Source organism: Chelon labrosus (genome assembly GCF_963514085.1).
Source record: "Chelon labrosus genome assembly, chromosome: 1".
NCBI classification, from domain to species: Eukaryota; Metazoa; Chordata; class Actinopteri; order Mugiliformes; family Mugilidae; genus Chelon; species Chelon labrosus.
The window spans coordinates 4777917-4789858 of record NC_140337.1 but is presented as its reverse complement, the minus strand read 5'-3'; the positions used below and the strand labels follow the sequence as shown (position 1 = coordinate 4789858).

Sequence of the window (11942 nt, the reverse complement as noted above, 5' to 3'; positions counted from 1 at the left end):
CTACGATAACTCTCGTTGACGCCACTCACGTTTTCTGAGTGGACTTTTTGTTTTTTCGTTGAGAAAATAAACTGCGACTTTTTTTTAACATTTCTCCTAAATGTCTTAAAATAGGGGGTCCTAAATAATTAAAATTTTATTGAAGTTAGATTTCTTTAAAATAATTGATTTAACAGGTTAGTTTTCTATTAATCCAAAACCTGTGAAATGCTTATTTTCGAATGAAATCATTGCAACTCTATAACTAATCTAGGCCCAAATGTTGTACACTGTATAATGTGTACTTATTTATAAATATTTATTGTATAACATGGGAAATTTTATCTTGTTCATCTCAATAAAAAAAAGGCAAAACTAATGTTTGTTTAAACAAAGAAAATTTCTAATAAAATGAATGAAAAAAAGTATTACCTTTGAGATTTTGCAGATAAATGTCCCTCCAGCTGTAGTTGCAAGTCCAACGTGTACCAAATTGTAAATATTAAAACATAAAATGTTTTATTTGATAATTAAAAACATTTCCAGGATATCTACAATAAATCAGAGCGATCACTGCTGCGTCACTTCATTTTTTTTTGGAAGCAACCGTCCATTCCTTGATTCTTCTGCAATTCCTCAATTAAAACAATATTAAAAAATAAAGCCTTGTTTTGTTTTTGTTTTTTTACTGTATTCCCTTTTCCTTTACAGTAAGTAGTGTTGTCAGAGCTGGTGTGTTTATTTCATTTCAAAATTTGTCTTTTCCTCAAACGAAAAATTTCACCTCAAATCCTCCAAATAAAGCAAAGATATGCACCACATATTTAAACAGCTCTCACGCCGCACGGGATCTCAGCAGGAAAGGAGCGCAGAGAACAACATTTTCCTGAATCTTAGCACCTGATTTGAAAGTCTTCAGTACCAACATCTGAATTATGGCATCTCTTTTCCCCTCAAAGCGGCTTTTACAGCCGACAAACGGCCTTCCACCATCACCACCACCGCCTCGTTCCAAAATGGCTTCATACGAACATTTTACCCTCTTGAACGTCTCCAGAAAAGCTTTAAGACCGTTGGTTCTTTCCCCAGTAGCTCGTCAACACTGTCCCGCACAATACTGAAGAAGAGAAAAACCGTCACTCACACAGATCAGTCCTCGATTTAACAGTAAAGGGAAGAGCATACACATCTGAAATGAATAAAATAAACTGAATACATCAGCGAAGAGTCTCCCTGCTCTTCTTCTCTTTTCGAAACAATTAAAAACACCATATAAAATGTTCTATCTTTTATATATCAAGTTCGTATTTTTGAGTCACAACAGATGATGGATAGGAAACATCTGGAGCAGCAGAGTCTCGAGTTTCTTCCTCCTCGTCTTCTTCCGTCTTACCATTCATCCACGTCCCTGCGCCGGAGCCGTCACGTTTTCTACAGTATTCGCAGTGGTTTGTTTTATTCTCCCGCAGAGGCACGAGGCAGCCACAGGACAATATAATATTACTTTTAAATAGTTCCCTCCGTGTCGTCGCCGCCGCCGCCGCCTCCGAGATGACGTGCGCGTGATAAAACAAACCGCTACGTGCCAATACCTGAGCCCGTCATTCAGTCCTTCCCCTGTCTGTTTGCATTTCACGTGTTTCATTTGTCGTCTCGTCTCCGTGCGGCGCTCCTCCGTCAGACGCGTCCTTTCCCTATGTGACCGTGGTGGAGTTCTGCCCTCGGATGGCGCACCAGGCCATGAACACGTCTCTGTGGAGGAGAAAGAGGGGTTGAAACGGATTTGTTCTGTAAATCGTCAAACCTGCTGGACTTTAAGGACAACTGGTATTGCGTACGTACTTGCAGTGCGTGGCGACACACTCGTTGCTACAGTACTCCTTGTCCCAGTCTTTGCTCTCCACGACGGGGTTGGTGCAACCGGCACGCACGCAAATGCTCGGGCTGGTGGCGGGGGTCACGCTCAGACCAGGGGCAACGTTCACCTCCACCTCCATCTGAAAGACCACACAAATACAGTTAAACTAAATATGAAATGATCAAATGTGGATATGAGAAGCTTTTGCTGATCATGTCAAACTCCGTAGTGAGGAGGGAGACTGTGGTGCTGAACTTGCCCCTTCCTCTGCTTCCGCCACTTCATCTCCTTCCGTCACCATGGCGGTCGCTTGCCCCACCTCCACCGTGAGAGCTGACGAGGACGACATCGACGCGGGCGTCTCCCCGACCGACGTCACAATCATGGGCACGCTCGAATCCGACTGCCGCGACACCGGCACCACTTTAATCTGCAGCGGCGGCGGCGGGGCCGTGGCAGCCGCTGCGCCCCCGCCTCGCGGTTTGGCCTGCAGGGGCGGCGGAGCCTGGGCGTGCACCATCTGCTGCAGCCGGGGCGGAGGAGGGGTGCTCTGCATCTGCTGCAGCGGCGGCGGCTGGCGGGGCGAGGAGGCGGCCGTCGCCGTGACCGACACGCCGCCGGACGGCAGCGGCGTCTGCTTTATGATGATTTTGGTGACGGTGGGGGGGCTCGGGGAGGTGGAGGCGGGCGGCGGCTGGGGCTTGATGGCCCCGGTGCGGGAGCGCGTGGTGACCTGAGGCAGGTCCAGGATGATGTTGGAGGTGCAGATGTTGGTGATGGTGTTCTCCTCGGGGTTGTAGTGCTGGGACCTGGTGGGGCGAGACACAGGGGTGGCGACAGGTGTGGCTGTGACCGCAGGGACCGGGGCTGGAGGCGGGGGTGACGGGGACGTGTCCATAACTTCAATGGGAACCTGAACAGAGACGAGTTGGACACAAACACATTATTATGTGCTGTAATACTGCATATATAAAAACATATTTAATGGTGTTTAGAGTCAGTGTGGATAAATATCAAAATGCTATTTGTTAAATTGGATTGGACAATATATTGCTGAGATAACCACTAACTTTACTAATGATGTGCTAATCACATCACAATAACAGGATAAACCAGCAATTAGACCCATCCCCAGGCACTGGAATAAACCCTAATGATATGGGATCAATATCATGCCATAATAATAAAAGCTTGAAACCTAATTTAAGACCAATCTGTTTGTGAAAGTCTGTAATTCTCTGTAAATAACATTTAATATAAAGAGATTTCCTTCCTTCACATCGGCAGCATTTTTGTGCTACGGTTCTCCAACGCTATCACGGTCTCTCAGTGTATTTAGTTTGTTCTCCTTATAAATTGTGACCTGAAAGCTGCTGGACACACGTAAAAAGAAAAATGTTCTAAAGCCTTGTAAGCAACTGAAGCAGAAAACCTGTACATTTACACACGTTCTTTCAGAGGTGACTTTACCACGCACCTTCTAGAGATTTCTATGTTGTTTTTTTCGTTCTCTCACTCTTAACTATTGCTTGCTCTTTGCTGAAGCCGGGGAAGCGGTTTCAAGGTGAGTTTCAACCTTGCATAGCATTTTCAGTTTCCAAATATGGTACATTAAAACACACGTAATATTACTAAGCATGAGTTAATTGTCACCATGTGTAGCTGTGTTGTTGTTTTGTTTTTTTAATGGAAAAAGACAAATTGCCTATTAACATGGCTTAAAATGAAGTAATTTAACTGATAAATGTAACTGATTTCTCATTTATATTTCCTGGCAGGTCATACAATTGTTTGGTAATTCGCATTTGAACTATTTAAGGCACATGGGGATATTTTACATTACCAGAAATGGGATATTAAAGAGGTTACACACAAGAAGAGACGTGCACCGATGTGTATTGTGTAGGTCTCCCTTGTGCCTCCAAAACAGTTGGGACTCATCAGGGAATGGACATGGGCCTTCTGAGGGTGTCAAACCTTTGCCAGGTCCAAAAGTTTCCCAGCAGAACACTGAACAGTCACAACATGGTCAATGTTGTTCACTTCTCCTGTCGGTGGTTTTAATGTTGTGGCTGATCGGTGTATAGCGACGATAATGTCCGTCATTGACTTTGGTTCCTACCCCCGAAGTCACCATACCAGTGTCTTTAGCATGTGTGGAGTGCCTTTTCAAATAGAGAGCAAGATGACGGCAAGAAGAGCTAGCTTCTCCTATCTATACATTATGAGTTAAGCTCTTTATATGTGGACGGAGCTTTAAGCCGAAATTATGCTTCCGCGTTGACACAGCGCCTATTACGGACCTATTACGTCCTTGCGGACCCCCGTGCGTCCTACGCAAGGGCCAGACGCGCACCTCCCAAAAATCCTCGACGCGCGTCGAGGCGACGCAACAGCAACGCAGCAGCAACGCAGCAGCAACGCAGCAGCAACGCAGCAGCAACGCAGCAGCAACGCAGCGGCATTGGCTGTGATTGGTCCGCTAACTACATCCGCTGGAGACCGCTTTTCCGGTTTCCACTCATAAACATAATTGTCTCCTTTGTCGTGGCCTAATTTGCAATATAAGTATTTCTTCCTCTGCTTGAATAATTTGGAGCTCCAACGCCAGTCTCTCTGTCTCGGTGTCCATCGTTCACTGTGACTACGGCAAAAGCCGGAAGGTAAATAACGAGGCGAGATAGTCACAAGAGTCTCGGTCGGTCGGTCACAAAAAACCATAGCGCCCTCTACCGGTGTGGCATGCATTTCGACACGTAAACCCCACGCAGAACCATCACGGTCTCACGACTGCGTCCGAGCAACTGCGTGGCCATTGCGTGACCATTGCGTGATCACTACGCGGAAGCATAATCTAACCTTTAGACTGATATAAAGAATGTCATTTGCTCGTCTCACTGATATGTAGGAAGACTCGCAGCCACTCACCTGAGATATCTGGCCGGCCCTGTACTCCGCCAGCGCCTTCAAGTAATCCTTCTTCGCGGCTTCGTTCTTCCTCTTGTAAACCTGCAATAAAATAAATAAATAAATAAATAAATCACCACATCTCATGTCTTCTGTCCGATTTTACACAGCTGACTGGGAAATAACACTCCGCTTCCACAAGAACACTTTCCTCCATATCCCTCTCACCTGTTTCTGTTCCTCCCCCAGACTGTCCCACATGGAGGCCACTATCTTAGAGACTTCTCCAAACGTAGCGTTGGGGTTTTGTCCCTTGATAGCCGCCTGCGTGTCCCTGAAGAACAGAGCGTAGGCCGACACGGGTTTCTGAGGCTCGTTGGGGTCTTTCTTCTTCTTCCCCTTCTTCCCTCCTCCTGCCCCTCCTTTCCGCCCGACGGCAGGAGAGACGCTGGAGCTCGGGGCGGAGAGCGGCGACCCCGACAGAGATGGATCCAGGGAGATGACACCGGGGGAGACGGCCAGAGAGACCGGAGATTCAACGAGGACGCTCTGATTGGACGGGGAGACAGCGACACGTGTCATAGCTAATTTAACAGTAGGTTCATTATAAAAGGTCTCGGATTTTAAACTCACCCTTCTGAAGTCGTCCATGTCGTCATCCTGGAGCGAGCTGGTGGGCGACGCTGTGGCCGACAGAGGGTTTTCAGGGGACTGGGGTTGCTGCAGTATGTTCCCGCCTCCCAACCCGAGCCCAAGTTGAGCGCTGAGCTCTGACTGGTCGATGGTGGTCAGCTGGTTGGACCCTAGTAATCCCTGACCCATGTCACCCAGCGGGACGTCTATGGTCACCGGGGACGAGCTGCTGAACTGAGAGCCGATGGGATGGCCGAGATCCTAGAGCAGCAGCAGAAATAGTGAGTTAATTAAACTGGTGATTAATAGCGAGATTATCTCTGACGGATAAAATGCCTCCTCACCATCCCAAGTGACGACCCCAGCAGAGCGCTTCCTCCTGACTGGTTCATGACCCCCAGACTCAGGTGCTCCAGCCCCTGCGAGGGAGCGCTGACGAAGGTGGAGGCGAACGAGGGGTCGTCCCCTTCCACCACAGCGTTCCCGGGCACCACCACGCTGTCCGAGGGGCCGGTGTCCGACAGCTCCCCGAAGTGGGACACCACGTCCGACACGGTGAGAGCCGAGTCCGGGTCCAAAGAGATGGGAGGGATCTCGAACTCTTCATCGCCAAGGCTGGGAGTGTGGAACGTCTGGAGGGCGGGAGGAACCGAGGGAGGATGGAAAGGGAGAGGGGAGTGGGGATGAGAGAGGAGACGTGAGGAAAAGGAATGCACAGCGATTTGAAGAGGAGGTTGAGAGACGCAAGAGAGTTGGAAAATAATTACTGCGAGTTTTATTAATTTGGAAACAAATAAATCAAAAGTTAAGAGTTATTGTTAGATTTTAAAAATTGCAGTATGTCTAAAACAGGTGGGAACCAGTCTGGTTCCCACCTGTTTAAAAGGCCTCCATCCCAACGCTTGATTATTACCATGGTAACCTGCACAACTGGCAAATCAATATACTACTATAAAGGTGCACGTGATAAAGAGTGTCTGCAGCCGCGTCATAATAAAAGCCCTCAATCATTCCTCAACACGTGACATTCAATGACTCACTCGCGCCTAAATTGCTGCATTATGAAAAGGCGAGTCTGAGTAGGAGGCGTGAGAAATGTATTTATAAATAGGTCATACTCCACCAGCAGATCCAGCGAGGTTGAAGAGGTCAATGGGTTTAGAGGAGCACTAAAAGACGTGAGTATGTCAGTAAGGAGATTACAGACGTCATGGGTCATACTTGCGGATCTAAAGCTGTAAGTTTTTATGTGTACCTGATGCACTGACATCTTAGGGTTCATATGTAGCGAAGGCTTTTTTATGCATGACTAGCCCATCATATAAAATTTATAAAAGCATTTCGTGTCAATTTGTATTACGATCACAGAGCCCAGCATTTGTTCTTCTAAAAGATAGTCTTTGAATAATTCCCTGGGTCGTGTATGAAAGGCGTTTTCTGAATCACCGAGGACTCTTTTAAACATCTGCACAGAAGAATATTCGGTCTGCTGCGAGACAAAAGGTTCTCTCATACAGCAACATTATTTGCTAATTAAGAGATGATTTCAACCTGGGTTCAAAGGATAGATACCTAGATATAATGAGATACTGTCTCATTCTGACCTTTCTTTCTTTCAGTACAGAAAGTTCCTCACCCACAAACCTTTTGTGGGGGAATTTCGATCTGGAGTCCCCCAACAGAATCACGCCTCATACTCAAATACGTACAAATGGTTTGTTACCAGACTCATATCCTGATAAGAATGGATAATACCCTCTGTAGTTTCTCCCACACTATCTAAAGGGATGGGTATTCAATTAACTGCAATCTGCAACTTCACCACTAGATGTCACCAAACCATACACACGTGTCCTTTAAAGGGCTGTGAGTAAAAAACGTTGGGAACCAGGGGCTTGAACAATAATCACGTTTTCTAACTGTAAGACCTTTACAGCACCTTCATCCCATAATGCTTGTGTTTTATTTAATTCCTGTTCCCAACTCTACTAGAAAACAAAATGGGTTAAACCTTAACATTTCTTTGAATTTGAAGTGTGCAATTTTACTTGATCGATTCTTTTTTCACTCTATAGTAAAATTAACAAACCATAAACTACATAAACTACAGATTTCCATGTTATTTAATCTGCAGTTGTATCGTGACACCATTAATTGTGTTAAGATTAAAATACTGTGCATTGGCAATGCAGTTAATCAAATGATAGCCAGGGACCCACATTTGTTTGGTTTTCAGGATTGTCCACATCTGGAAATCTGGGCTCCAAAGTCTCTACTACAACTTTAATGATGACATGGGAAACTCATACGCTCTTCAGCGCTGATGAAGAAAGGGGCTCCAACAAAGCGACAAATATACTCAAAAATAAAATAAATGCTGGAAAGACCTACCTCCGAAGATGAGAGGAATGGATGGCTGGACCCAGAAATTGTCAGGTAGTTGTCACTGCCTCCAGGGAACTGAAACAAACAAGTGTATGTGTTAGAAGAATGATGTTGCCCTCAAGTTTTTCAGTTTTGCATATCAGTGATATGCTATGTGTTCAATAGCTTTAGTACAATCTGTCTGTGGGTGATGGAGTAAGTGGTGGAACAGCCCTTTAAGGGTCCTTGACCAAAAGTACACCAATTAGCCATAACATAACGACCTTCTCTGCCAAATGATATGATATTCTCTGCCAAAACAGGCCCGAAGACATTGAGTCCTCTAGCCTAATCTGTGTGCTGTGGTACCAAGATGTTAGCAGTCCTGCAAGTTGAGAGGTGGGACCTCCATGGATCGGACTTGTTTGTCCAGCACATCCAGTAGATGCTAGATCAGACAGAGATCTCGGGAATTTGGAGGCCAAGTCAACACCTCAAATTCATTGCTGTGCTCCTCAAACTGTTCCTGGACCATTTTTGCTTTTTGGCAGGACGCATTCGGCTGCTGAAAGAGGCCACTGCCATCAGGGAATACTGTTTCCACAAAAGGGTGTACACAGTCTGCACCAATGCTTAGGTAGGTGACACTTCTAAGTATCTCTCGTCAAAATAACAGCCACATGAACACAGGACCCAAGGTCTCCCAGCAGCACATTGCCCAAAGCGTCACACCGCCTACACTGGCTTGCCTTCTGACGCCATGTGTTCTCCGGGTAAACGAGGCACAATCTATCAACAAATGTTAAAGGCAATTTGATTCTTCTTTCTCGATTGCAAAAGCTTTCATCAGAGGGCAGGGGTCAGCATGGACACCCTGACTGGTCTGCAGCTACACAGCCCTACACAAAACTTCTTCAGCAGTTGGATTGGACCACATGGACCAGGACCAGTCGTCAATCCCCACGCGCATCCAAAAGGCACGGCTGTCCATGACCCTGCTGACGGTCCCCTGCAGACCAGGACTCAAGACCTCCACAAGAGCTTCAGCTTTCGAGATGTTCTCCGCCGGTCGTTCAGCCATCACAGATTGTCTCTCAAACCCTTCCACTCGTCCATTTGTCCTGCTTCTGACTTTGAGGATAAAAATAGTCATTTGATACCAGACGAGTGTGATTGATCTGCATAGATTAGCTTCTAACACTTAAATGAAACCATCTGTTATGTTTAGAGAGGCAGTTCTTCTTTGGTGGAACTGAAACTACTACATGTCTGTGTCAGGGAAGCCCCAACTAACCGGTTTACTCTCTACAGTCTGAAGTGTATTGCAAAATGAAAATATTCAAGTGAAGTACTCTCTATCTAGTATCAGTACACAGTTGCTTCTCAGCTGGAATGTCACCTTGTTGTCAGAGTCAAATCCATTGAAGGACTGCGGATCCAGGAACTCTGGGTCACCGTCGTGCTGCCCGGTACCGTCCGTTAAATCCGAGTAAAAATTCAGGTCCATCTTCTCAACCGGGCCTCATATGTTAGCTATGAGGCCCCTCTTCAACGTTACGCAATTAATTAAATGTACTACTTTTGCTTTATTTTTTTTTAATGCTCGCCGAGATGTCAGATATTAAGATTAGCTCTGGTTCTTCTTTGGCACAGATGTTGGGATGGCTGACTGAAAACCGAGCATGTGTACGACAGCGACTGTGCCAAAAAATAACAGCTGTCTGGCCGGCTAGCTAACCGGGGTAACGTGGCTGTTAACCGTCTTTCTTGCTGACTTGTCCTACCACGGTTTAGCTTTAGCTGGCTTTGACGCAAGGCTGCGGTACTCCTAGCTGAAGCGAACCAGCCCGGCGCCCGTTTGTCTGTCGGTCCTCGAACGCCTCACTCCGCCAACGTTCAGACACGGAACAGTCACGTTTAACGGACAAACCGCCGACGCCGCCGGAGAGGTCCGGGAGGCGGATCGTGATCGTTTCAAGGTGCCTGACAGCGAAGGGAAACACGCCGAGTGGCCGTTTTTGGCTTCGTGTTGGCCCGGGCCAGGATGCTCAATGGATCCCGATATCATGGATGGGACGATAAGTTACGGCGACCATGCCGGATGTAGTGCGAAAAACGTTTCGAAATAAAAGCCGATAATTTATACTCTGATTTGCCGGATAATTAAGTGCACTACTGAAAAGGAATGCTGATATAACAGCCCTGCAACAAATGTAATGGGGTTATGGTATTGGTTTTGTTTCAAATTACCGAGAAAACAGTTGATTCAAATGTGTTTGTTTGAAGGCTGTGGTTTGTACTATACCAAAACCCTCACACACGTTAGTGTTTAATTTGACACAGTTTAACAGCACAACAAACTACATACTCCAAAACAATCATATAGTCCAATTGCCACCTTTCTGAGGCTGTTTCAACTGAACATTAGCATTAACATTTTTTTTTTTTTTTTGTCAGAATGGGAACATACCAAAATATTTAAAAATAGTTACAATAACACCACTCTCCATGGCCAAATAAACCTCTTAGTTGTAGTTTTCAAAACCATCATGATTCCCACAGCAGCATACTGAAAGCACTGTGGTGTACCGAGATAAGAAGAGCTGGTACTTTATGCAACTGAAGCTTTGACCCAAGACCACTGTGCAGTGTGGAAATGTAAGTAGAGCTACAGGAGTCTACTTTTATTTCCCCAGACAATTGAGACTTCTATCCCTGAATGGCACTGAATTACAAGTGACTAAAGCCTGACCAAAGTTATACAGTATTGCAGGAGACAACTTACAGGATCTTGTACTTAACAGAGTATCAATCAAATAAGTAAGGGATGTTTTTTCAGTGGTAATCAAACCTAGAGCTCATTAAGGACAGCCTACATTAGTGACTTAATTTAGCTTATTGTAGCTATCTGAAATAAAATAGAATTAAGAATGACTTATGCCAACTGCATTTATTTTATACATTTTAGTTTTGTACTTATACCAATGTAATTTTTTTTCATTATTTTATGCTATATTTTAACTCCACTAATCTTAATCGCAACATAAATGTACTTTTATTTGTGTAGCTGTTAGATACGTTTATACTTTTCTATGTTTTTATTTTCCAGATATCCAAATTGTATACACTATGCAACAACTTGTCACAACACTTTAATACCTATGGATGTTTGATTATGTTGATTTATGTTTTGGGTTATTAATACCGCCTGACATAAAAACTACAAACTTTTTCCTGATTTTATTTTGAAAACTGTAAGAGGAAGCACACTGTTACTAATGGTTGCTTGTCATTTGCTAATCTGGTTGGTAATGGATCTTACTTTTCTACATCATTGCTTTGATGTGTATTTTAATATTGGACACCTGTCAAAATACAAGATTACGTCGTCGAACAGACTAATAAATAATGTTTTAATAAGTACAATTTGGTCGGTATTTTTACATTTGAACGACGGTCCTTTCAGCAAATCCTACCTCCTGTTTTCTTCAATGGTTTGGTCCAAAGCGATTTACTAGCTAAATATAAATTAAATGACTTATGTTTACTGATAAAACGAATTAACTACGTGCCAGTATTTGACATAGTTTCAGTGCCGGATAGTAGCTGTAAAAATAGCAAATTATTTTCAATACCTGGAGAAATAAATTTGTCTCTAACTTACTTTTTCGTTAAATAACGTTTTAATTAATGGGATCAGGCCGGGTGTTCCGCTCGTAACAACCATCATTGTTGTGTTTGTGACAACCAAAGATCGTGTGTTGTAGTTGATTAACTCGTATTCGCAGAACAAAAAAAAGTGACTCTTTTATTATTTCAAAGGTTTCTAATGCCAACTACTCTTACCTCCATGCTCACCCCGATATCTGATAAATGTTTTGTTTTTAATTCCACTTTTTTTGCAATCGAACTTCGCCCAGAACTGATTTCCTCAAATTTCACAACATGGCACCGGCTTCCGGATTGTACGTACAGGTGGAAGTGACCTCAGCACGCACCTATTTTGGCTTTCCAAAATAAAAGGTCAGTTAGTCTGGCAAAAACATTCAAAACGGATTTAAAAATAAGTTGTCTTCTGTCAAATTTTTCTTTTTCAGAAAGATAAATAACTAAAATAAATAATATATATATTATACTTATAGATGTATAAGCAGACTTTGTGACAACAACATTGTCATAGACCACTTTTTCCCATTCTTTT

General features: G+C 44.3%; 1 protein-coding gene across 2 annotated transcripts; it reads right to left on the bottom strand.

Annotated features, from left to right (window-relative positions):
* Positions 1-472: 472 nt before the first annotated feature.
* tox4b (TOX high mobility group box family member 4 b) lies at positions 473-9769 on the bottom strand. 2 transcript variants are annotated; one of them, XM_084546275.1, is made up of 10 exons: positions 9141-9769; positions 7769-7837; positions 6496-6546; positions 5722-6009; positions 5378-5638; positions 4973-5293; positions 4766-4846; positions 2097-2750; positions 1822-1976; positions 473-1731 (listed from the first exon to the last, which is right to left on the bottom strand). In XM_084546275.1, the coding sequence occupies exons 1-10, from the start codon at positions 9246-9248 to the stop codon at positions 1674-1676; spliced, it is 2046 nt and encodes a 681-aa protein (XP_084402401.1). In that variant the 5' UTR covers positions 9249-9769; the 3' UTR covers positions 473-1673. The 2 variants fall into 2 exon arrangements, with proteins under 2 accessions (XP_084402401.1, XP_084402402.1); XM_084546276.1 differs by lacking the exon at positions 6496-6546.
* Positions 9770-11942: the final 2173 nt, after the last annotated feature.